This window comes from Amphiura filiformis, chromosome 6, assembly GCF_039555335.1.
Source record: "Amphiura filiformis chromosome 6, Afil_fr2py, whole genome shotgun sequence".
NCBI lineage: Eukaryota > Metazoa > Echinodermata > Ophiuroidea > Amphilepidida > Amphiuridae > Amphiura > Amphiura filiformis.
The window spans coordinates 68,415,423-68,441,803 of record NC_092633.1 but is presented as its reverse complement, the minus strand read 5'-3'; the positions used below and the strand labels follow the sequence as shown (position 1 = coordinate 68,441,803).

The window sequence follows — 26,381 nt, the reverse complement described above, 5'->3', positions numbered from 1 at the left end:
TAAACATGACTCTATAGTCACTGCATATTTGAGACCCCCTTTCCCCTTCCGAAGAAAATGACAGCCTCTTAAATTAAGGGCTGTCATTTTCTTCGGCATTAACCTGCATTTATAATTCGATAGCACAAGCAACACAAACTTACATTTAATCAGGTTTACGCAAAAAGATATATTTTTATAACTTTTCCTTTCAACCCAAAAGATCATGTTAAATGCTTATTAAATCTTAGTGGTATAACACTAACAGTACACGAAAGCTATACCAAAGACTTGTATCATTTCTGCAAAATTAACCATTATATGCTTAAAAAATTCTTTTTTTATGATCTTTCAAATATTTTTGCGTTCAGAAAAATACAGAGGCCAAATTGACAACAAGGCACACATTACTTGATTATAATTGTTGCAATGCGACAATTTATATCATGTCTTTATTCCAATTGGTCGATAATAACACTCGGAAAAAACGATGCTAACTCTAATAGTTGTCGCTACATACTAAATACTATTGCGGAATTTTGACAAGATTCTCCTCAAGAAAAGGATTTATTGTCATTCACATTCAAAATGGCGTCTGTTTTGTAAATGTACTTTTAAGATGCACATTTTAGATGTTAATTAACAATCTATACCAAACAGCGACGGCAGTGTATTTACAAATCCATCTGTTCAAATCCAACGCAGCATTGTATCTTTAATGTAGTGGTTGTTGACCAAAGTAAAGTGATTGAGAAAATTGGTTGGGACCAATCATATCTCTTTATAAACTAGATGAATTTGTAGTAACACTTCAAACATTAATTACAAAAAACATTTCACTAATAATTCATATATATAATATGACAAATATTATCGGAAAATACATAGCATATAAATCAAAATATGTCTCAAAAATATAAACACGATAAAATTACATATATAATAAATACACCTATTCACAATTCGCGGAAAGATGGAACGACGCACAATAACACAATATTTACCATCATTTAAATTGGAATTCCCCTGACATTGTGTGCCTGTAGTTTCGGTTTCGTTTTGTTTTTCAAATGTAATTTACAATTATAATATAAAAACCACATTGTCAAATAGTATAACTATCAAACAAAATCCTTCCATTTGGAGAGAACTAAAATGAACAAATTAATACAATGTGGTCTGAAACCACCAAACCCATTGAAATTACAGCTTCCGTACGAATACACAGTGAGAAATTATATGCAACAGCGGTCAGAGATCTTTCCCTTTTTCTTGTGCTGTAAGGAGTGCTAATGCAAGGTTCAATGAATGATGTTTCTATCTGATCGATGCATCCTACAATAAAGGAGTCATCGAAATAATGAACTCAACGAATTCGTGAGAATATGCAACAGCGGTCAGAGATCTTTCCCTTTTCAGCTATACGTATTGATCAATTTGTAGAGTAAAAATAATAGCAATGGCAATTTTGTACGGAATATTATCTGACTGATGCTTAACTTGTTTCTCTTCATGCCCACATACTTCTTCTTGTCGACATCTTAATTTAGTTGTAAATATCGTACACTGCTCTCGTCGACAATTGATGTGCCCATAATTTTCAATTGAAAATAAAATGGCTATATACATTTAATAGTACTAATTTGATCTGCCTGATATCACCCTTATGGAGAATGATATTGCCCTCATAATAGCGATTTTTCATTGTGAACGACGGATGATTTTGCGACGGTACATTGACACATATGCGCATGCGTCAACTTTGTAATTTCGTCGTCCTCCAGTTTCTAGGACGGTTTTGGTATTAAATTTGTACCAACCATCGTAGAACCTACCGTCGTCGACAATGAAAGTCACTGATATCACATCAACGTAAGAGAGGACACGTTTACTATAAACAGCTGCATCAATAAATAAACGGCTTGGTGACTACAACTGGTACGTATATTTACACATTTAACAATGAATGTTATTTTTTCTTATAGTTTACTGGGACTACCGACTATACGGACTTGTAGCGAGATGTTCTTTGCAACTCAAAGGTCACGTGTTCAAGAGATATAGGTGCTGCAAACATGAGCTGACACAAAAATATGACAATTCACTAAATTTCTTATAATTAAAATATCCGAGAGAAAATACAATTATAAATCGTCGGCAAGGTATTGCAACATTGGTCTTGTGACTTTTGTCCCACCACAAAGACCAAGTTCACGCCGCACCGAAGTTAGTGAATTCAAAATGGTGGTTACGCGGCTTGTATTCTAGAAATCACGGTAAAAGTACAAGAGACATCAAGTAACTGACGTAAAGAGAATATCACAATAAACACCGCCCTCACCGATTGCGATTTTTCTTCTGTGAGGAGTAGGATTTTTTTCTTGTTTTTTTTTCAAATTTGTAGAAGAGGAACTGATAATTTCGCAATAAATTGCTTCACGGTGAAGACCGTGTGTTTGTGCGGGTCGTAAAAACATTTCGCCTATATATCGTTTGTTGAAGGCGGCTACAAATGTGACCATGAAGAATGATCAATGATCTGGCTTCCGGGGTTTATTTTACCTAGACATGTTTGCTGTTAAAGTTTTAACTGCCAACGCCCTATGCCCCTTTGGACCCAGAGAGCCCATGACACTTAATCCCAAATGTAAAATATTTTTCACAAAAAGAAATTAGTTTTTGTGATACGTGCGTTTTGATTGAATGTTTGAGGATGCTGTAGTAAAAAATAATCAGTGTAATTTATTGTTCCTTAATGTGTTACCATAGTTACGGTAAATGTAATCTAAAAAGGAACTTTCTTAATCCGTAATTCAAAAACACTTTCTTTCCGGTATGAATATAAAGATGAGTTTTGTTTCTGAAACACGTGTTAATTTCGAGATTTATTCTGTTAATTTTTCAACCTCTTGTGGAGTTTGTTGGCTTCCTGGTGGTGGTGACTTGTTGAAACTGCCTGGTGCTGGTGACTTGGTACTACTGCCTGGTGGTGACTTGGTACTACCTTTGGTGCTTTGGCCTGGTGTCGACGCCATCGAAGAGCGAACAGTAGAAAATATCGACATTCTCTTTTCTAAACTCTTCTTTACCTGCAATACAATGTTTTAAATATTTTTGGAGTGATTAATATTCCTACAATGAACTAATTTAATATTGCTTTTTAGCCATATTAGGATATCGATCACAAAATAATTAGAGTTGAGGGACATATCTTCCTATTTATTGTGTGTGAACCAATACAGATATTAATCTGTTCAACTAGAATAGGTGAGTCAAGAATTGGCCAAGAATTGACCAGGAATGGGTAAAATCTGAAGAAAAAAAATATTTAAAGACCCTTTGAATTGGAGGAAAGAAAACAATACACATCAATACGTACCTCATCATTCATCACACAGTAAAGCACGAAGATGAAAACTCCCTATAGAAAGAAACACGAGATCGAATATTTTCAATATGATCATATAACTACAGTTTTGTAAAAGATATGAATAAGCTTTTGCAGGGCTGCTTTTGCAAAATTGTCGGTTGATAAGCGACTCTATACATAGTAATGTACTTTTCAAGTACTTCGACCATCTCTATTCCGTAATTCGTCCTTTGGAATGTACACCTTAAAAGCATAAAACAAGCAAATAGAAAGTAGTACATACCTGGAGAGAGTTGAGAATAACGAATATGTAGGCAAAGACCAGCGTGCCTCTATGATCCATGGAAAAAATGCCTACCAACCACGTGGTACCAAGTAACGGCAGAGTCAGAAGCATGGCACGAAGAGATAACCTGCAGAAAAGGGGAATATATTATGTGGTGAAGTGTGTGATTTTAGGACTTACAACATTTTTTCTTCACATCCAAAATGGCTGAAAGGTACAATTGGGAATTATCATCTGGTTTTAATGGTATTGAACACAAGTAAAAATATAACACAAAGAAAAAGTCATATAAAGGTGGATATAGAATGTAATGGAAAGCGGTACGGGTTAATATGGTCTTACAGATTTGTTCCTAATCTACTTTTACTACTTGGCAAAATGATATTGACTGAACTTACCATAACCTTTCTTTCTTCTTCTTGTTCATGTTGGCTTTTAAACTCAAGAATACATGAATAACTTTGATCAGCATACCCGTATTGATCTGTTTATCAAAGCAAAAATAAAACAATAAACTGAGTATTATGCTTTCTCCCTTATTCAGGCATGGTTCGTAAAGGGTACAGAAATGAAACGAAAAACACAACGAGCAGTGACAGCAAAAGAACAAAAAGAAACGGAATTATCCATAGTATGTAATTTTGTCAAACACTTGCGATCATAATTTCTGCAATATATGACTAATTTCATACTTTTACTTATCAGTTATCATCTTTTTTGCTTACAGAAGACAATAAATAGAATACAAGCTTACCAAAATGATAAGGATTGCTGGTCCGACAAATGCCCATATAGCTTTTGGTGCTTGCAGCCAACAGCTTGAAAAGAACACATCATTAAAATGTTATATTTTTATTCTTACAATTTCTGGCCATATCTTAGAAATGACCTACAAATTTATGAGCTTTTATGTTGGAAGGAATGTGTCAATCAGTCACACGGGTAATTATGCAGCCGAATGAAAGCTTTAAAAAAACCCCAATGAAATCGCCAAAGACGTTTTACTCATAATAATTAAATTGCAACTTACTAGTTCTTGGTGTCGTAGGCAGTGTTAAATGCGGATGCTAATGTTATACCGACTATAACAGCTGGTGAACCTATAAAATACATACCAGAATTACAAGAGATAAAGTAAATTCTGAAGGCTATATATTGACTGGTAAAGTCAGCAATGATCTACTCCTTAAGTTCACTCGAATAATTTAGATTTATTTAACATTAACATTAACATTTCCTTATATTACGATTCTGTGATACACAGGACATTAGTGGTCTCTATCTGATAATTGTAAGACAACAATTGGTCCAATATGTGAGGAAATTGCCACAGAAATACAGAGGAAATGACTGAATGTGTCTCCTATTTCTATACGGTTATTAAAAATATTAAGACACTCTGGCGTTAAGCAAATATACGAAATTGCAATGCCACCCATATCCAAAATATATTGCAGTTCGACATGTATGCAATTTAAAACTTAAACCGTAATACAGTTCTTTAAGTTTAAAATTGATGACATACCCCATCCTACACCGAGAAAGAATGGTAACTTCAACCATCGTTTTCTTGCTGATGTGGTCTTTGACAGCAGGTATATGGCCTCATTAAACATCCAAAAGAATGTTGCGAGCAGGAAATAGTGTAAGAGAGCGGCGATACCTTTACACGCGCCCTGAAAATAATAAAAAACGAATTGCCGGTTAGAATGCATGTTGTATCTGTACACCTGTACACTTTTAGTGCTTGTAGTTACAGTTATCCATATAAGATGAACTTTACCCGTTCTTTCGAAAATACTGTACTTCTGTGTATCAGTAGTAACGTTTGTGAGTACGGTGTCTTGAGTCACACAAATAGTCCAACAGTTAGGGATAGCTGTGTAAATGATCGTTAGCTGCAGATTCTCCTCGCCAACTTATAGACTGGACCTTAAAATAATATTAAAGTTGTATAGCACGGACATTGTATATAAGCAATACTTACCTGATTTTTGGTTTGATCTATTCCCAAGACAAATATAACTTGTGCTATAAGGAGTGCCAGTGCAAGGTTCATGTGAATGATGTTTCTATCTGATCGATGCATCCTACAATAAAGAAGTCATCGAAATAATGAACTGAACGAATTCGATTGAGAAGACAAGCGTACTGCATAAACCCAGGTGCATAAACTGCCACTGGTTAGCATTCCTATAAACTAGAGTGACCATAAGTGACATTTATAGTGTTTTTATTTCCAGAAGAACAGTCTGAATACATTGTCCTACATAATGGGTAGATGCCGGGTGCGTATGAAGGCTATGAAGTGGTGGAAATACATTTTAAAAATCATCTGAACAGTGGAGCAGAGTAGGGCCTTCTATAAAGGGATTGTATACGGTTTTATATGGTTTGCATAACAATTTGATGAATATTTGCTTGTTGCCTTTAAGCAGACTTGGAAATTAGACTCAGTCAGGACACTTTAAGTACCCATATTATATCTCAAGTTATACTACGCACTTATTTACACTTGAGTTTATGGAACAATATCTCATCGTTATTTAATCTATTATCGACTTTCTATGATGTAAAGTAATAACATAGCTGATTCCTGAATGGAATGAAATGAAGATTAATAGACACGTCCCAGGATATGGTCGAAAAATATGTTTAAACCTTATTATATATTTCAATAATTTTCTTACAATGATATTTTACTTACTTTTGTATAAGGAATATAAGAATAAGAAGCAACAGGCAGAATATTGACAAACCACACCCAATGTAGGTTAAATAGTCCAGTGACCTCGGAAGGGGTTTCTAAAAAGAGATATAAAAATAATAAAGGAAATATTAAAAGGACCCGAAAAAGTAACAGTCTTACCGCTGCTTCAAAACATGGCTCTACAATAACATGTGACGATATGAACCAAAAGTAGTAATAGACTTACCTGACCGACTTCAGTTTGAGTAACTTGCATGATCACCGCAAAACTTGTCAAATGAGTGCATTCGCAAGTTGTTTTTGTATTGGTAGATTTGGCTTCGTTATAGCGACATCCATTGGTTGACCAACTTTTCCTAACGACACAAATGAAAGTATTATGGAATATGAAATTATTGTACTTAAATGCTAGCCTGTTTGAATTATTTTATAGTTTATCTACACATGTAAATGGCAAATGCATATGAATAGAATGGAATAGAATGTAATGAAACTCACAAGTACAATAAATATTAAAGAGTTTTTCAGCGTTATTATCTACGTTGGGGTGGGGTTTGTAAGTTTTAGTCATGTGTGTGTATTGGGGTGTGTTCACTTACAAATAACATGAGTGGAAGCTATACCGGTATTGCATTGATATGTACATAACTTCTGATTCCGTTTCGAGATTATGATGACATAAAATCTACGACTTCCTCTCGATTCAAATTGGGTCACTCTACATGAGAGGCCGGATCCTCATTAAAATGCATTCCTGGGATGCGTCTCCATGTGATCTCCTCTTGTGTACGCAGACGGCCATAACGCGATCACTTCCCGGATGCGGATTCGAGTGTCGTGTACACACATTCTATTATGGATGCGTATCCCAGGAGATCACATTGAAACGTTTCAATGCAGATCCAGTTCTCGTGTGAATCACCCTTTATATATCAGTCTACTTACTCCTCTGGTTGCCAGTAGCTGCAAAGGCGTTCAGATGAAGACCCATCTGAATCGTCTGAAGGCTGAAATGTATTATAATACAAGAAACATAATGAAACTAATTGAAAATTGTTGCGAATTAAATTAACATTCAATGTAAACCATTTATTCTCTTAGCAATTTTGACTATTGATTCAACCTATCTATCTATGTCCCATAGATTGGAGGCCGTTGAGGCAACATACTGACGGCTCTTGAAAAACACAAGATCTGTTTCTGATGAGCTGCTGAAAGTCTAGGCAAGTCCAGTCTTGTAATGAACAATAATAACGACAAGGGTGTACCTTACTATTATTGAGCAACACACTTACATTTAGCACGGAGAAGGTAAGTACCAGTGGATTTTCTTCAGAGAATAGGACTGGTTCATTGTCCCATCTATTAATAGCGATACTGGTAATCAAACTACCTATTTTAGTCTCTTTTGTGTCGTCTGTTGTGTCGTCGCCAAGAGTAGTTGACATTGATTCCTCTAAGCCGACCACAGTTGAAATGGCTAATGTAGCTGTGTTTGAGTTGGAAATTAAGGCGGAAAATGAATGATTAGGATGTAATCGATCATTACAATGTATTGAAAACTATTAGAACCAGTACTATGACCCTTTTCAAACTATTCAAAGAATTTGTGCGTTTTTCGATTACGAACTGAAAGTTTCACATTTCAAATACAGATCTTATACAATATAAAAACACCGCATGTCATTGAGACTTTTACACAAGAGATTGCAGATTGCACAAACTTAACTCATGATATCAAATTGTACTCTTTTGATAATTATGTGAATCTGACGTGTGGGCTATTCAAAGGATCGATATGAAAATGCTTTTTAGATCGAGTTGCTTCGTCATCGTCTTGAAAAATGCTAATTATTCTGTTCACAACAACCTGTATGTTTTCAGTCTTGATTCAGTCATTACCCAGATGCACACTCATGTGTGCTCGCTTACCTCCACTGTCAATTAGTGACTCTGGAAGATCCACCGTAAACGTTTGGTCCTTGACTTTGCCTTCAATTGCAGGACCCGAACATGGCTCAGTATCGCACTCTTTAGGTTTCTGCACGGCATAAACTTTCACAACTAATGAAAAAACACAGTGTTGAGTCACATTATATTATATTCCTCTGTATACTAACATTCCACAGTAAGTATAAACGGCATCGATATATGCTTTAGCGATAACTTTATCTGGGTTTTTTTTTCTACCACTGCCACATCATTAGACGTTTTGGACAAGGATGTTGTAAAAGGTAATGTGATTTTATTTTAAAACCAAAATAGTACCCTGCTGTAGGATATTCAATATAATTATAGATATGGATTCGGTCAACATCCTACTCGAGACTATGTGAGAGGTAGCTGTAGTAAATACATCAGGCACAAAAAGGAACTCGTCAGTTATAGTCATCCTTGCTGTTCAACAACCTGATAATTGTGGATTATTCTGAAATATACATTTTGTTAATTGGACTTTGCTTTCTCATTCTTAAAAATGGAGCAAGAATTGACCAAGATATACGCCTCCAAACCCTCAAACCCCAAAATGAAAAGTTGCAATTTTAACGATTTAATTGTGCCTGTTACATTGTGTGCTTTATTGATTCGCCCGTGGTGCTTGTGTGCAATACAACGATGCGTTCTCATTGAAAATCGTTGAAATTGCAACTTTTGATTTTGGGGTTTGAGGCTTTGGAGGCCTATATCTTGGTCAATTCTTATTCGATTTTCACGAACAGGGTGTCAAATGAGAAAGCAAAGTCTAATTAACAAAATGAATATCTCTGAATAATCCACAATTATAAGGTTGTTGAACAGCGAGGATGACTAACTGATGAGTTTCTTTTTGTGCCTGGTGTAGATTTAATATTATGCTTAAGATTTTAGAAAACCGGTTTGTTTGACCTTACCCATTGCTTCAGTTTGTATCACTATCGGTTCAGACGTTTTATTTAAGGATTGAGCATTTAATGAGCTAGCCAATAGATCCACCACATTATCTACGGCATCCACGGCCTCCGCTGAAGCTTCTGGAGTCTCACCCTGCATATAATTAACACAAAAGTCAAGAGTGAATAGTGAATAAGACAGAAGTGCCTTTGAATTGAAATTAAAGCTTATAAAATCTAAGCCCTCTCTTAAGTGATACAAAATGGTTAATCATCCCCACGTCGCCTCAGTAGAGAGTTTGCGAAATGAATTTTGAAAATGATATTTAACTTCTACGACAACTTCACATAATATCGATCGGATTTCTTGCTCAGATTTACTTCAACGCGAACGTCTGTTTGGTTACTGCACCTACAGCGCCATGTCGGGACTTGTGTATGAATGGGCGATCAAATGAAGGGTATGCGTAAATGACTGCCGCAAAATTTCTCCCTTTTGTTTGGTCAAGTGGGTTGTTGGTCACACAAGACAAAAGACTCTACCTCAGGCAATTCGTTTGAATAAACATGAATGGATGATGACATTCTCAACAGGGATTATGTCGGGAGCCAGCGCTAATCTCCTTATCATATTATTTTAAACCTCGCTACATGTTTCACTTAGATATTCGTATGATAGTATATTATTTAACAAAGAGTCGATCATTAAAGTAAACGTTAGCGTTGTCAATTTCATATTTCCATTTTACAACACACAGCGTAATGAAACACCAATTATTTCTTTCATTACCCTCCTTCTCAATTTCTCTCCCCTTCGCCTCCTGTTTTCTATCCACTCCTTTCTCCACACTCTCTTCATTCCCTCTCCCCTCAATCTATCCTCGCTCTCTCAAACTTTAGAACCTCCTATAATACCCCACTCCCACTCCAGGGCACTCCCATTTCCTCCTCCACAGTGGCGTTGTCGGGGGTTTCCTTTTAGATGGAGGCGACATTCACGGGTAAACGTTATTGACAAAAATGGGCAAAAAAGGTCTAAAAACATAAAATACCACTGCGACCAGCATCCCACAGGCGGAGGGTCAAACAGAAAGACATACCATTGGCGGAGCTGTCCCTCCTCTTGGCTACCGCCACTGCACCTACCTGTCCACTTCTAATCCCTTCCCTCTACCCGCTTTCTTATACGCGATGCAACATATGACATGTTCTATTTAAAAATATATGTACCTGCTATACTCCTCCCAGAAGTATCCTACACTGCTGGCTCAAGTATAGCTCGTTTTTGACCCAAACCAAAAGAGATTTCCAATAACTGGTCTTTCAACTAGATAATATATAACTGCATGAGGAAATATAAAAACTATTGTTCTTAACATTGACTTACAGCTGCGCTGGCCGTAAGCTTGTCCATTTCTTTATTGATTTCATCTCGTGTGTCGTCCTGTAAACATAAGAGTATAGATACATTACTTTAATATAAATTAATTGATTAATGCAAATTATGAAATGTTGACGACGAAATCATAAGAATGACATATAGGATCCTATAAACGTAGATGAACCAAATTTATTGCTTTAAAAGAGTATAATAGCATTTATAAGTTTCTCTTAATATTATTCTACGATACCCACGATAACGAAACATTCCGTATGATGTACAAAGTGACAACGCGCGCGTATACAGCTTGTAAACAATGCGCAGTGCTGCGTCTCTGCTGCAGTTTTGCGTGCCTTCAAAGTCGGCACAATGTGTGCGTCCACGTCGGTACTTTGTACTTCAGAGTAGACTGACTGTACTATCTACTCACCGCAACATTCAAGTTGAGAGTTATGTTATTTAATTCTTCACTAGCTTGTTTTGCGGATTCCATACGCTGAATGAAAAGAACAAAATACGTATACAATATTGACGATATGCTTTACACATGCATCTCTTGGCAGAGTGTTAGAAGTAATAGATAAACATAAACACAACATGTATCGAAATCATTAGCATCCAGCAAACCGATTTGTTTTCAAAAGTGTTATTAATATCGCTAAGACTTTTTGCGTCCAAAGGCAACTTAAAGTCTAATTTTTCAAATACATCCTGAGCCATTTCAAATGCATCCTATATTGCATTTTGGAAAGCCTATCTTTAAATAAACATTAAAAACTGATGGAATGATACCAATCACTTTGATCCCAAGTTGTTTATCCTTCGGTGCCATTTTGTTGTCTGATGTCTGAAAGTTTACATGCGGTGAGAATTAATGCATATTAATGCATAATTTTTCATTCTTCTGTATCATGTCTTTTAAAAAGTTAAAATCTAGCTGTCAAATCAAACATTATGAGAGGGATATTTGCCCACATGTACAGAATTCATGAAATCTGCGTCAAGATCAACGTGTATTAGCGGATCATACTTTGATCACGATTTGGTGCGTGCGAATTGCCGGGGCGAATTGCACCGGAGTCTAAAAACAGTTAAGCCTATACAATCAGCTAACATCCAATGAGGTCCGTAAAGACCTAGATGAAGAAAAGCAGGAATCCTGTAATTGATTACTCAACTTATTTCTCTAAACTGCGTGTTATTACATCACATTCACATATTCATTCTACCATAAAACAATCACAGAACCTCAGAAATATTAGTAAAAATGGAATTCATTACTGTATCGTGCTGCAAACAGCGCGTGAACCGAAATACATTTTTGCTACGGCTGTTTTTTAACCTCGTTCAAAGACTTGATCTGATCAAATTATAATTACACAGAGAACCCAGCCAGAAGAAATAAAGAACATAGATATGCACTGACCAATGCAAAAGACAAAGGGATTAATACTGAGCTATACTGTTGCTCAGTTTATCTTTTGCAAAATTCAGAGGTTTTACAGCCAGATTACACACCACACATACACTCCACACACCCCTTACACTACTAATATTTCCGAAGACCTGAAAATGACGACATTTACCAAATTTATCAAAATGTCCTCTGTGTGTCAGTGTGATGTCATGTCAAGTGCTCAAATAGTCGGTATGTGCTACCGTTTGGTTAACGCTGTTAGGGCGTAAACTATAGCAAGGTTCGCTGTTAACGAGGCTTCCGTACGTCCTTGTGTGTCGGTGTGTCGTTATGTTGGAGTCCTCGGAAGTATTGCAAAGCAAGCGCACCCCACACCCACCCCAACACACCCCACCCACCCCTTCACACCCGGGCCTTCACACTCAAAAGACAAAGGCATACATGACATGACTAAATAAAAACATACAAAAAAGTATAAACAAGGGAAAAGCTCATACTTAATATTATACCTTTTAAAAGTGAACAGGGTCTATTTTATTGCCATTATTGCGATTCACAAGAATTTTGGGGCGGAAGGCAAATGTGCAAAAGCTAACTCCATTGTATGGTGACAGAAGCCACTGATGCCCGCGCTTTGTAAGATTTAAAGCAAGTTTTTGTAGCATTGTGCAATGATAATTATATACACCCAGAACATGTGATGTGCGTGTAAATATTACCGTAGTATATAAATAGATTTGAAAGTCCCAGTGCAAAGCATTTATAGCGGTGCTGTTAATGATCTTAATACATTCTGTCAAAAGGCTACTAATGAAGTTCTTGTCCAACTTTAAGTATAGGCAATTAATATAATTAACCATCCAAGATTTGATGTCTGTCACATTGACCACATTGACATGCAAACCGGTAAAGGCGCTGGAAAATTGTTGTTCGGACTATTCTGTCCAATTTGTTCCAGATAACAGATTCAAATGCACTTGCGCGTTGACACATTAATCTGGATCTGGATCAAAATGTCGGATAGATAACTCTGAATAATGATTAAATAACAAAATAGGCAGACAGCAAGATGATGAAAAATTATCCCTGCACCACCACGCACCATAAAATTCCATGTTTACCTCTTCTTTAGCCATATTGGTTACTACTTGCGCTGAAGTCATTGGATTGTTTGTACTCTTCTGTGCTGTCGTCATCGTTTTTGTAGTAACCTTTTCCGTCGTCATCACGTTTGTGGTCACCTTTTCCGTAGTCACCACTTTTGTGGTCACCTTTTCCGTCGTCATCATTTTTGTGGTCAATTGTTCTGTTGTTGCCATTTTTGAAGTTGAGATTACTGGCGTTGTCTGTTCAATAACACGACTTATCAAATTACATATAGCGCAATGTTGGGGAAGTCATTATCTAGTACTATCACCATTATACCCCAATATGGGATCCCATTACCTATAACATGCATGATTATTGCCAACCAACTTTACAATAGTTGAGTTTGTAACGTAGTATTGGGGTTAATATTATTGTAACCCAGTACTATCACCATTATTATACTTATTATGCTGCAATGTGACTCTGGTTAAAGACTTATCAAGATATATATTTATTAGTTTGATCCGTTTGTCTGAAGACGTAAATTCACAGTAAATCTCTTAAACTTCTGTTACATTTGGTTCATTTTGTGTTAGTCATTCCCTTTCCGGTTCATTATCCCCATCTCATCATGCTCATGGGACTCCAAATCCGGTACCTTGCTCTGCTTTTCCCTTGGACTAATTCCCCAATTTAGCGTCATAATAGGATTAACTACCATAGTAATAGATGAATACAATTTTTGAATATATCGCCCTGCACTACAAGCAGATTGCACTCATCACCTGTGTCTGTCTGCAATCATAGATTGAATACAGTACCACTCTTTTCAAAGATACTATACTGTGAATGAGTGACTCCATTTGAAATCTACACTCCCATGATCTAATTAATTTCATTCATATTTTCGCAAAGACCTACTGCTCATGAAAATTAAATACACAACTTATTTGTTACTATTCTCATTAGAGAATGATTTAGGAGAAAACCTTCTGATAATTACAAACACTCGCTGAGCAGCAAGACCTTCCCTCTAAGCTTTTAATCCGATAAGCTGACTATCTATTTGTTTTTATGAATTGGAAGACATTCTTTGATGTATTACTAAGCTCAATCATCTGAAATTACTGGAGCGTGAGCCACCCAGGCTGGTGGCTCAGCACAGTATTTTATTAACAGAAGGTTTTCTCCATATTCGTTTCCTAATGTAAATCTATGGACTTGTAACTATTATTATGTACACAGACACCAATGTGCTAAGAATGGAAGGTAAAGTATACTTCTTCTCTACATGCAATTCTCAGAGCCATCGATTCCTTTGTTTTTGTAATTTTACCGAAAATAAAACCATTTTATACTATTGTTTTTACCACTTGTTACAACGTACCTGCTTCTTTAAGTTTTGTGTCGTATACGGTGATGCTGTGGTACTAATGGCGTGCTGGCAGGACAGGCTCTTAAATGCTAGAATGACCAAAAATCAAAAAAATAATTGCTATAAATTGATTACGTAACAGACAGACAAAAATAACAAATTATTCTTATTTCACACATTTATTACAACATTGATTGTGCAAAATTGAAATCACAGTTTGCTGAGACTGTAAAGTGAAAAGAACATTTTTGTGTTCATGGACAGCCATTTAGGTCCGATTTCTCGAAGCTTGACTAGTGGTCAGGGTTCCTAAGCCAGTAGGCTAGCCCTACCAACATAACCAATGTAGACCCATTTTATTGATTTATCTTTCTATGTCATAATTATATCATATGTATATAGGGCTAATTGTGCTTAAGCCCGATGGCTAAGGAAACCTGACCACTAGCCATTGCTGCTAACCATGCTTCAAGAACCGGCCCTTATAGAGGTATAGCGGACAGAATAGGATGGCGCTGCACGAAGTGGATAAAGTCTTTTGAATTTGCCGGGTTTTACCCAGATTGAATACCGCTCTCCTGTTGTGTACGCCATACTTCTAAAGGGCTAATTCCATTATTATAACGCAACATAAGATGAATAATTGTGCCTAAACAACTCGGATAAAGCAATCAGATTTAATTGTGCCTGGATATATTTAATACTTATAAAGCATAAGTTGCAGTGCGAGTGGTCATTTTGCGGAAACTAAGCGAACTTGCAATATTTGGTAGGCTTTAAAAGAAACTTATAATTTTCCACATGGTCATATCTTAAAATCCTGTCCATCAAAATGAACCAAAATTACACACATGATTACTTCAATACTCTACTCTAAACACGTGTCAGTAACCAAGCAGTTGTCCAACTGACACAACAGCAAATTGCACTGACATTGAACAGTTTCCTGGACCACATTCAAAGTCCAATAACTGGCACCCATCACAAGAAATCTGTGAGAATGTGAACAAGGTCCTTACACAGATGAAAATTGGAAATGTGGAAAAAGACATGTTTCTTAAAGAAAGTGCGTGAAAATCAGAAAGCAGCACCGTTTATCATCTGTTCAACGATACTCACAGATTTCTTGTGCTGGATGCCAATAATTGGGTTGTAAATGTGGTCCAGGAAGCATCCATCTGACCCTTATACTACTCATGTCAGTGCATTTTTGCTGATGTTGTGTCAGTTGGACAACTGCTTGGTTACTGACATGTGTTTAGAATAGAGTATTGAGGAAATCCTCTGTGTTAATTTTGATGGACAGTATTGTATATTAAGATTTGACCTTGTGAAAAATTATAAGTTTTTTTATTTTTTATTTTGGCTTTAGTGTACATGGAATCGAAAGCATGGGCATTATTTGGGACGAAACGCCTATTTTGTAAGCTGGGATATTGGGAGCATATACATAATGGCAGGTTATGGGCTATATGACTTGGCGACTTCTACAGCTGCTGAGGGATTCATGGGATTAGTCAACTCATTCATTATAAAACGACACAAACAATTAGTAAAAGCGATTGCACTTTTTAGTAATGAAGAAAGCTATTGAATTCGCAAACTCAAATCTGCCTAGAAAAGGCATATGTAATTTATACCCATCAAGAGTATTCTAAACTCGATTTAATCTTCTTTAGTGTCTTTCAAAACGTGGCGAAGTAACTCCAATATGTGTTAGAGTTAGAAAATGCGTTAGATTTGTCAATTACATACCAAAACACTGAAATTTATTTTCCTCATGTATGTCAATATTCCAACTTCCAAAAGAATGGGATGGCGCCTCCAGGCTTAACATACAATGTTTAAATCTATGTTATTGTGTATTGTTCATTGTCTTTCAAACTTGGTCAAACATACGGGAAACAGAAAGCGTTAGATTGGCTAATTATCCTTTACCAAAATACGGAAATTGCCAAAAATCACGATTAATTTGTTTGCTATCTTAAGATCAAAATGAATGTATTTTCAAAATCTATATTTTGCACAATAATTTGTTATTTATATTCTCGCAAAAAAAATTGTTAAGTAGTGTGGTGGTGATGGAGCACAGCACTGCAAAATAAAAAAAAGCATATTCAAAAGTGCAGCTACAATAATACATCGTTGCAACGATATATTTTGATACTTTTTGCACTATACAACATGTCCTGAATAAGGAGTTTAATACGAGTACAAAAATTTTAATGATATCTTTTTAATTCAAAGTTCTTTCCTCATGATATGTTAATATTTGGGTGATTTTATGATAAACAATGATAAATAGAACGTGCATATACTCATATAATGCACATTTAACATTAGAAAATTATGCAATGATGCATTAACTTTTTCGAGATATGGCGGACACAATAGGATGGTGCTGCACGAAGTAGGTAAAGTCTTTTGAATTTGCCGGGTTTTACCCAGATTGAAGACTGCCCTCCTTTTGTGTACGCCATACTTCGAAAAAGGCTAATAGTGTTTCGGTTGTTGCAGGTATCACATAGTATCATTAAAACCTTTGATTTCTCTTTAGCTTGCTTTCAGAACAGTCAGTTAATAATGATATTGTAAAACTTCAATAAAAAAAGGTGCATATTTTGGACGGAAAAGGAAATCAGAAAAGATGTATGGATGATGAAGAAAATAAATAAAGAGCAAAACTAATCAAAATAATGACTGAATCGATGAAATGGAGGGTTTAGCATGAAGATAAGTCAAAACTAAAAAGTAAGGCATCCATGAAGAGCTGTTTACAGTATAGGTCCAGTAGATCATCGTCTGCTATGTCTTCGTCCACGACAGCTGATGCATGATGGTATAGAAAGGGAAAATCCCAGAGAGAACATATTATTAGAGATGGGCAATTCGATCAAATGCCACATGACGCCAAAGTGATTCTACCACCAATGAGTGTTTGCTATAATGACTTAAACTTTACAGAATATCTTTAATTGGAGCCCCGTGAATGTTAGATAAGAAACCACCTTTCTTATTGAATTACTGAAATGACTAAACGTATTTTGCAAAACATCATTTAAAATAAGTAGGATATACTAATAGCCTTGAACATTTAAAAATAATAATACAGAGATTAATTCATGTTTTTACTGACATTTTCATTTTCAGAAGATTTGCCACAAAAGCAAGGGATGTTATTCAATCAATGAAAATAACCTAAGTAGGTCTATGCCAATGTGAAATATGGTGGTGCAGAATTATATAGAAGCAATAACAAACAAATACATCATAACAACATGCTATTATTGTGTTGACATTTATCCATTTACTTTTGATTTTAGTTAGTAACCATGTTTTAGTTGGCATAGTAACATAATATGTTCTCTATGGATAAATATAAACATATATTTATATAATGCATAGAATTGATAAAAGAACCACCGGTTTCATTATTATTCTGCATTAACACTATTTACTTCTATACTACAAGAAAATGGCATTTAAATAGAAACACTTGATCCGCCTGAGTAATTTTACAAAAGTACCAAACTAACCATGGTCAAGATTTTATATTAAATAAAATCGTTTGTCAAAAAACATACCATGATGCAATGTCATACCAGGCCACCGCACCAGGGGAAAATTTGCAATTATAATGCTAAAATAGATCAAAATGAGGACAAATGCATTGTGGCCTAAACCCGGGCTCAAGGAAGATACATATTACCATTTTGGTCAAATTTGTCCCGGTATTTCGACCAGGAGGAAACTTGCCCCCTGCCACGCGGTCGTTACGCCTCTGATTGCCGTGTTCTTTTTATATTAAAACATATAATTATGCATTCCTTAGGGTAAATTGGGGTAAATGGAACGCTTAAGCAATAAATCACTTTCTGTGGTCAGGAGGGTATCCATATATGATTTTTGTTTGTTTCAATAAGTAGATAATATGTTTTTACAACTTGTTTTAACAGATAAACTCCCATTTTATGGCTTTGTTTCTTGTATCGGTCCAAATACATGCATGGTCATGGTGTTCCAGTTACCCCAACAAATTGGGGTAAATGGAACAGTGGATTGGGTAATTGGAACAAGGGGCATTACTTGCAAGGAGCCTACATTCATAGCTATATTTACATTGAAAAGACATCAGAATATTTTATTTAACATATATTTTGTGACTAAACAAAAGATTAACAAAAATAATTTTGTTTTCATGTTTTTTTATAAACATGGTAAAATACCACGTAAAAAACACTTTCTCTCGGTACATATAACAGAAAAAATGTTTTTCAGATTTTTAAAAAATCAATAGGAGGCCTAATCTACTTTGAATTAGTTATTTGTAGTATATAATTTCATAATAATTAAACCAATTAGTAAAAAAAATATTAACATGTTATATATATTTGAAGTCAGTCAACCGTGTTCCATTTACCCCAAGTGGATCTATTGTGGGGTAAATGGAACATCAAACTAATTAATTAGCTAATTAGCATATTAATTTGCATAATTTCATCATTAAAATCTGCTATTTTATTGTTTAAAACATTTATGTTATTGTAGAAAACAAACATTTTGCCAATATTGTAAGACAACACTCAGCACAACATTCAAATATTTAGGAATCAATACCCTAAAATTAGTAATGTTCACTGAACCGTAGCACCACTTCAAGGTCAGTGACAACATTTGAGATTTTCTTCCACTCAAATACCGAGTAAACCCACGCTCGGGGTATGAAACGAAAGCAGAACGTATGGCGTTGGGGTAAATGGAACAGTCGGTATGATGTTGCCAAATTTTTTCTTGATTGAGGGAATTGTATTCTCAGCGTTCCATTTACCCCACCGTTCCATTTACCCCAATTTACCCTATTCATGTAATTACTGCCATAATATTCAGATATTAATTTAATAGCCATTTAACTTTTTCGACACAAACATGTGTGTTTTATCCCGGGGTTTTATCTTTAGCAAGCGGAAGCAAATGAATTAATTTTGCTCAATCTCGCCGTATATAGACAGTAACATGCAATAATTATGATAATAAAAAGTACTATTCTCATCAACATGCATAACATTAACGTTAGTAAATCTCCTATAGCACCCATATCAAATAAGCGAAACAATCACAAGGTCTGCTTTCATTACCATGATTATGGGAAAACAGAAATAATCGGAACATGTTTCTGCATGGGTTAAGGTCATAAATTATATAATTCGCGAGTCACATTTTTCAATATATTTTCACCCATAACGGGTTTTCATTCTCAAAGCTTTACGCTTTCTAATCTTTCTGAAAGTTGTGGTGCACTCGCTAGTCCGACGCACCACTATTCCGACGCACCGCTAATCCAAATCTGAAATGCACTACACCCGTCCGACACGCCGCTATAGTCCGACTGTAAAATGTACTGTGCCAGTAGTGCATTTCATATTCGGACTAGCGGCGTACCGGACCGAATAAGTGTTTTCTAGATCATAGTAGATTCGGTCTTCAAGTGGCGTGTAATAAAACACTGCACTGGGCCGAATAGAATTCAGAATAGCAGTGTGATTTTATTTTCAGATTTAAATTTTGGACTAACGCATCGGTGGCTTACATTTCCGGACTAGCGCAGAGGGTTTTTTCGGACTGACGCACTCACCCCGGAGTATACGAAAGTTTGTGTAATCGGACTAGCGGCGTCACCGAGTAGCGGCGCGTCTTATTGACCAGTGTTTACGCCATGAACCCCCTATACTACTAAAGATATACATGTATTATGATGAACTCGCGATACGCACTCAGAACAAATTGGGTTAACGCGAACATTCCTCGAGAACTTAATTTTAACTTGCAATTATTATCAATTTTATACTAGTACAATGTATTTCAAATTGCATACAAACCTGGCATCTTGCAAGTATATCCGTAATTTTCATGGCAACCTGCTAAGAACCATTTCTCACTTCGTACATAGACACAATGATTTACATCTGCGGATATCAAATATGAAAGAAAGATTGCACTTTTAGCATTTAAACGATTTCTACGAAAGTGTCAATTTCTCCCGTAGGGACCTTCATCTATTTTGATTACTTCTTTCGCAATTATATCTGAAACTGAAGTTAAGCGATGAGTGATTAATTATTGATCAATACTTCAGTCACCGAAAAAGTACGATAGATCAAATTAATTGGCCAAAAGTAATTTGTTATAGGCATTGAATTAACAATTCACCTTCACATTTAATATCTGTCTCATTATTTTCTCCAACATTGCAGTTTCAGCTGTTCTTATAATTGCAACTAACGACGTATCTAAAATGCGTACAGAAACAGTAACATACCATTTTGAATAAACCTAATGAATCGTTAAAAAACAAAACACAAAATCTCTAAATCGTTAATTATAACGTCATTTGTTAAATACTGTTAAAAGTTATTCCCATTCAAGATCACTTAGATCAGGGCCTGTGTATTCTATAGGAGTAAATATGTGGCATGTTTTCTGTGTTTTACAGCTTTATATTTTTGCAGGCTTACCTGTTTCTGGACTTGCGATGCCCCATTTATCGAAATCTTCTCCCTGGACAAAGGTCGTGTTGTCCGCCCACTGAAAGACTGCGACCCGAGTCTGTGTGAATATACACGTCACATAAAAAATTACCATATTATGGAAAAAACGAGCTGGTCCAGAAGTTGATGATCTTACCCTGTTTATTGTATTCTGAAACCTTTGTAAGTATCATTCATGGCCCCAGTTTTGACCAAGGCTGTGAGACTAAATAACAGTTTTTGCTTCATGCGCAGAAAACACACAACCTAAGTTGGTCGGGACGAACCGCTTCTATTGGATGCAGTGGTGCGACGTGACAAAGATTTTGTGGGGCTGATTTTCAGGCCCTGCTGATTTGTATGATTTTGGACATTTAGGATGTAAATATAGTTTTAAATATGTAAGTTATAACAAATAAATTTAAATAAATTTGAAAATGACAAGAGAAAATGATATCAAGGGTTTTGGGCAAGCGCCGCGAATCTGGATCATTTATACTCCAATTAAGCAGAAGAATATCTGCATCACACCTAGAGTTGATATGACCAAGACCATGAGACTAATTGATTGGGCATGATGCAGTCATGTCTACAGTAGAATTCATCTCGACCTTTGCAGGACTTAACCCCATTAAAAGCTATTAAACCAAGATAACACTCATTGAAACAGCTCAACTGATTAAATCGGATCTTCTCTGGTTGTGCACAAGTGTCTGTTTTCATGTGCGATATCGCAATAAAGCTGGTATTATAGCTTCAGTTGGGTAACCGATTATAAAGGAAACGAAAGGAAACAATGGTATGTGTACCTTTGTTCACGAAATGAGACAATGGTCTGCTTTTTGTAAACCAGCATTCTTGAAAATGAGCAACATAATGATTGTTGACTTAACACGGTTTGGAAATAATTTCTTCATATTTTTGGTGTTATCTGTCGTTTACATATCCTTCCTAAAACACAAAAGTGCGACCCTCTCCAAACACCTAAATTAGCTAAAAATTTAGGACATGTTACAAAACTATATTGTCTAGAATTTTAGAAGAGTACTTTTAATATTGGCCGGTTATTTTTCACACAGCGACGTTAACTAGGCAATGTACTATTACCTATAACATTAACTAAAACACCAAAGTACGAATATTTCCAAACATCTAAATTAGCTAAAATTTAGGACATGTTAAAAACTATATTTTCTAGAACTTTAGAAGAGTACTTTTAATATTGGCCGGTTATTTTTCACACAGCGACGTTAACTAGTCATATCCCCATACTTTTAACGTAGGGCTATTTGTAGAGGTCACGCGTCAATGGGAAAGAGCACTGTGTATTGTGTATAGGAAAACGGACAGTAACTGCAGTATGGAGCGTGAAGATTTGAGTCTGGTTTGTTTTTATGTATGCCATTTCAGCATGACGGTATTCTTTTTTGTATGTTGTACGGTAAAGTTTAAAAACTTGTTTGTCCTGTTAATGTTCTGACTGAGAAGTACCCTGTTTGTTGAAGTTTTCCTGCTCATACGCCTAAGTCTGACATTGTACCATGGCAAATTGGATCTGGTGGTATATGGTAGTCATCTTAGTTTGGATGTACAAAGTCATCAGTTCAGTCAACTTCCGAGTTTCCCCAATTCTCCTGGACGGTATGGTTAATTAGATACTTGGTCAAATTTGATCCAAATTCTGAAAGATCATTCCGCACTTAATTGTATCACGCGAATCGACGTAATTGTATCACGTGACACAACTGCATATGATTGTATGGACTTATTGTAATTAATGTTATTAACTTACGTTCTGAGTTCTCCTCAATCCCGTCCACCATATTTCATGCTCTGTGTCCGATTTTGAGGCATCTTGAAGATCAAATGATAGAAATGAGTTTTCTTCTTCTCGTTTGATGTCTGTAAGGTGAGCGCCATTTTCAAGGTGTCTGCAGCTCTGTTCAGCCTCGTCCCACGTCAACGGTTCCTCTTTGTACGTATAGCAATGACCTCTGTGAGGAGCCCAACCGTTTGGACACGATACTCTCTCTGGAAAAATGAAACATCGTATACTACTTTTGCAATTTCATGATTTCTTGTCACGCATCGCACATGGAGGTTATTTTATAATACGAGTAGATAATTGAGCTGCCTACCTAAATATGGGCTAATAATAGTTATTAAGAATAGATTGAACAAAGGACGATATGAAATGGATACTACCAATCATAAACCATGTATACCGATATATAATTTTGATTTTTTGAAATTCGCGATATTATACACATTTTATGGCAAATCACTGAATGGGCCTTTAAGTAATACCTTTTTTGTATTGACATTTGGCAACATCCGGGCACGCTGACAGATCATTGGTGTTATTCTTAATTTCGCATGTAAGACTTCCCGATTCTTGGCGGTAGCAGTGCAATGTTGGTTGAAGTTTTTCTTCCAGATCCGAACAATATTTTTCCTAGAATCAAAATATATAACATTAGGTTTCGTTATAAGTAGGCCTGCACAGGGTCACAGTTAAGAAAGATTCTTCCAGCATGCAGTAGTATGCTATATTCAAGTGCTTTACTTACCGGCGGTACCAATCATGCATTGAATCAAGATTGCCCAGTAGTTTAACTTATTTATAGATAAATCAGAATTCAAAATAAATAAATTTTCGTTTTACCAAGAAAGTCAAATTGTGCACTAAAGCGGAGTCGGTAATTTAGATCAGGATGCATTGTGGGTAAAAATATCGGACGCGACACGTAAATACAATAACACAATCCTCCCATAGAGGGCTATCGGAATGAACTTTGACCGATCGGACATTTCTGTGATTTTATTCTTTTATCGTATTTCATTGACATTGTTGGAGCTGACGAACTTTGCACTATATAAAAGCTTTTATTTGTTTTACCAATTTTTGGATCTGAATGTCCTCACCGAGCTAGGTCTTAATAAACATATACGGTAATCGTTTGAAGCTATCTTAGAATCCCAACATATTTTTACCCAGAATGCACTCTGTTCTGAACTGCCGAACTCGTTTATTGTCAATTTCAGACATTGATTGCGAAATGCTGGAGATATGAATGAAAACCATGGCCGTCTGAGAAATAACATTGCACTTTTGTACCTTTATTATTGCTTTTCGACAGGGAATCGTATTGATTTGCAGACGGCAATTGGTTACGCTTTATAAGCTTAAGGAGTGTTCGTTGAGCCATGTTCTCTATAACCTCCTTGCTTGAGAGTGTCTTTACGCGTGGTTTCCCAACGAACATTACATTGGAAAACAGTAAAATGGACACATTTATTTTCTGAGATGCCAGTGGTTTCTTATTCCCATTTGCGTTGTCTGTTGTAATTAATTTCAGCCAGCGTTTACTCGCATTGACGATAAGAGAACAGCGCGCAATTGTGCACTTCAATTTCTTCATCGTTCCCCTGTTTGCATGATTACATCCTGGTAAAACATTTTAGCAATGTTATGCAAATTCCTAATCAAAATTTTAATTTATTATTGCATATCATTCTGTAAGAACAACGTACGTTACAGGTTATAGTCTGATAAATATAGTTTTACTGAAAATATGTTTTATTAATTGTATCCACGTATCCGCAGCAACTTCCACCGTAAACTCGATGTACTGTTTGGCTCATGTACCATTGCACCGAACATGCTTTATTATGCTGCAATCATTTTGCGAGGCTTTCCGAGACATTTCTCTTTACTTTGAAAACGCACATTGCTCGGTACTTTGTTGCAATCATTTTGCGAGGTACTCCCAGCCATGGAAAACGCACATTGCTCGGTACTTTGTTGCAATCATTTTGCGAGGTACTCCCAGGCATGGAAAACGCACATTGCTCGGTACTTTGTTGCAATCATTTTGCGAGGTACTCTCAGCCATGGAAAACGCACATTGCTCGGTACTTTGTTGCAATCATTTTGCGAGGTACTCCCAGCCATGGAAAACGCACATTGCTCGGTACTTTGTTGCAATCATTTTGCGAGGTACTCCCAGCCATTGAAAAGGCACATTGCTCGGTACTTTGTTGCAATCATTTTGCGAGGTACTCCCAGCCATGGAAAACGCACATTGCTCGGTACTTTGTTGCGATCATTTTGCGAGGTACTCCCAGCCATGGAAAACGCACATTGCTCGGTACTTTGTTGCGATCATTTTGGGAGTCACTCCCAGCCATGGAAAAGGCACATTGCTCGGTACTTTGTTGCAATCATTTTGCGAGGTACTCCCAGCCATGGAAAACGCACATTGCTCGGTACTTTGTTGCAATCATTTTGCGAGGTACTCTCAGCCATTGAAAAGGCACATTGCTCGGTACTTTGTTGCAATCATTTTGCGAGGTACTCCCAGCCATTGAAAAGGCACATTGCTCGGTACTTTGTTGCAATCATTTTGCGAGGTACTCCCAGCCATGGAAAACGCACATTGCTCGGTACTTTGTTGCAATCATTTTGCGAGGTACTCCCAGCCATGGAAAACGCACATTGCTCGGTACTTTGTTGCAACCATTTTGCGAGGTACTCCCAGCCATTGAAAAGGCACATTGCTCGGTACTTTGTTGCAATCATTTTGCGAGGTACTCCCAGCCATGGAAAACGCACATTGCTCGGTACTTTGTTGCAATCATTTTGCGAGGTACTCCCAGCCATTGAAAAGGCACATTGCTCGGTACTTTGTTGCAATCATTTTGCGAGGTACTCCCAGGCATGGAAAACGCACATTGCTCGGTACTTTGTTGCAATCATTTTGCGAGGTACTCTCAGCCATGGAAAACGCACATTGCTCGGTACTTTGTTGCAATCATTTTGCGAGGTACTCCCAGCCATGGAAAACGCACATATTGCTCTATACTTTGTTGCAATCATTTTGCGAGGTACTCCCAGCCATGGAAAACGCACATTGCTCTGTACTTTGTAGCAATCATTTTGTGAGGTACTCCCAGCCATGGAAAACGCACATTGCTCGGTACTTTGTTACAATCATTTTGCGAGGTGCTCCCAGCCATGGAAAACGCACATTGTTCGGTACTTTGTTTCAATTATTTTGTGAGGTACTCCCAGCCATTGAAAACGCATATTGCTCTATACTTTGTTGCAATCATTTTGCGAGGTACTCCCAGCCATGGAAAACGCACATTGTTCGGTACTTTGTTGCGATTATTTTGCGAGGTACTCCCAGCCATGGAAAACGCACATTGCTCGGTACTTTGTTGCAATCATTTTGCGAGGTACTCTCAGCCATTGAAAAGGCACATTGCTCGGTACTTTGTTGCAATCATTTTGCGAGGTACTCCCAGCCATGGAAAACGCACATTGCTCGGTACTTTGTTGCAATCATTTGGCGAGGTACTCCCAGCCATGGAAAAC

At 36.6% G+C, this 26,381-nt stretch overlaps 1 protein-coding gene across 7 annotated transcripts in view; it reads right to left on the bottom strand.

The window, feature by feature from the left end:
• Positions 1 to 2,331: 2,331 nt before the first annotated feature.
• Positions 2,332 to 26,381, bottom strand: part of LOC140155909 (uncharacterized) — a 157,323-nt gene continuing 133,273 nt past the window's right edge. For 3 of the 7 annotated variants that reach the window (XM_072178919.1, XM_072178922.1, XM_072178920.1), the window contains 23 exons: positions 23,309 to 23,456; positions 22,794 to 23,032; positions 20,990 to 21,080; positions 20,354 to 20,440; positions 17,256 to 17,303; positions 14,490 to 14,566; positions 13,135 to 13,359; positions 11,027 to 11,092; positions 10,603 to 10,659; positions 9,237 to 9,369; positions 8,278 to 8,409; positions 7,641 to 7,834; positions 7,291 to 7,352; positions 6,572 to 6,701; positions 6,343 to 6,440; positions 5,623 to 5,725; positions 5,161 to 5,311; positions 4,666 to 4,735; positions 4,390 to 4,453; positions 4,034 to 4,119; positions 3,633 to 3,762; positions 3,359 to 3,400; positions 2,332 to 3,068 (listed from right to left, as the gene is read on the bottom strand). In XM_072178919.1, the coding sequence (XP_072035020.1) occupies positions 2,865 to 3,068; positions 3,359 to 3,400; positions 3,633 to 3,762; positions 4,034 to 4,119; positions 4,390 to 4,453; positions 4,666 to 4,735; positions 5,161 to 5,311; positions 5,623 to 5,725; positions 6,343 to 6,440; positions 6,572 to 6,701; positions 7,291 to 7,352; positions 7,641 to 7,834; positions 8,278 to 8,409; positions 9,237 to 9,369; positions 10,603 to 10,659; positions 11,027 to 11,092; positions 13,135 to 13,359; positions 14,490 to 14,566; positions 17,256 to 17,303; positions 20,354 to 20,440; positions 20,990 to 21,080; positions 22,794 to 23,032; positions 23,309 to 23,456 (2,637 nt within the window). In that variant the 3' untranslated portion in view covers positions 2,332 to 2,864. The remainder of the gene's footprint in view (positions 3,069 to 3,358; positions 3,401 to 3,632; positions 3,763 to 4,033; positions 4,120 to 4,389; positions 4,454 to 4,665; positions 4,736 to 5,160; positions 5,312 to 5,622; positions 5,726 to 6,342; positions 6,441 to 6,571; positions 6,702 to 7,290; positions 7,353 to 7,640; positions 7,835 to 8,277; positions 8,410 to 9,236; positions 9,370 to 10,602; positions 10,660 to 11,026; positions 11,093 to 13,134; positions 13,360 to 14,489; positions 14,567 to 17,255; positions 17,304 to 20,353; positions 20,441 to 20,989; positions 21,081 to 22,793; positions 23,033 to 23,308; positions 23,457 to 26,381) is intronic. The other 4 variants (XM_072178923.1, XM_072178924.1, XM_072178925.1 and 1 more) reach the window with 3 other exon arrangements.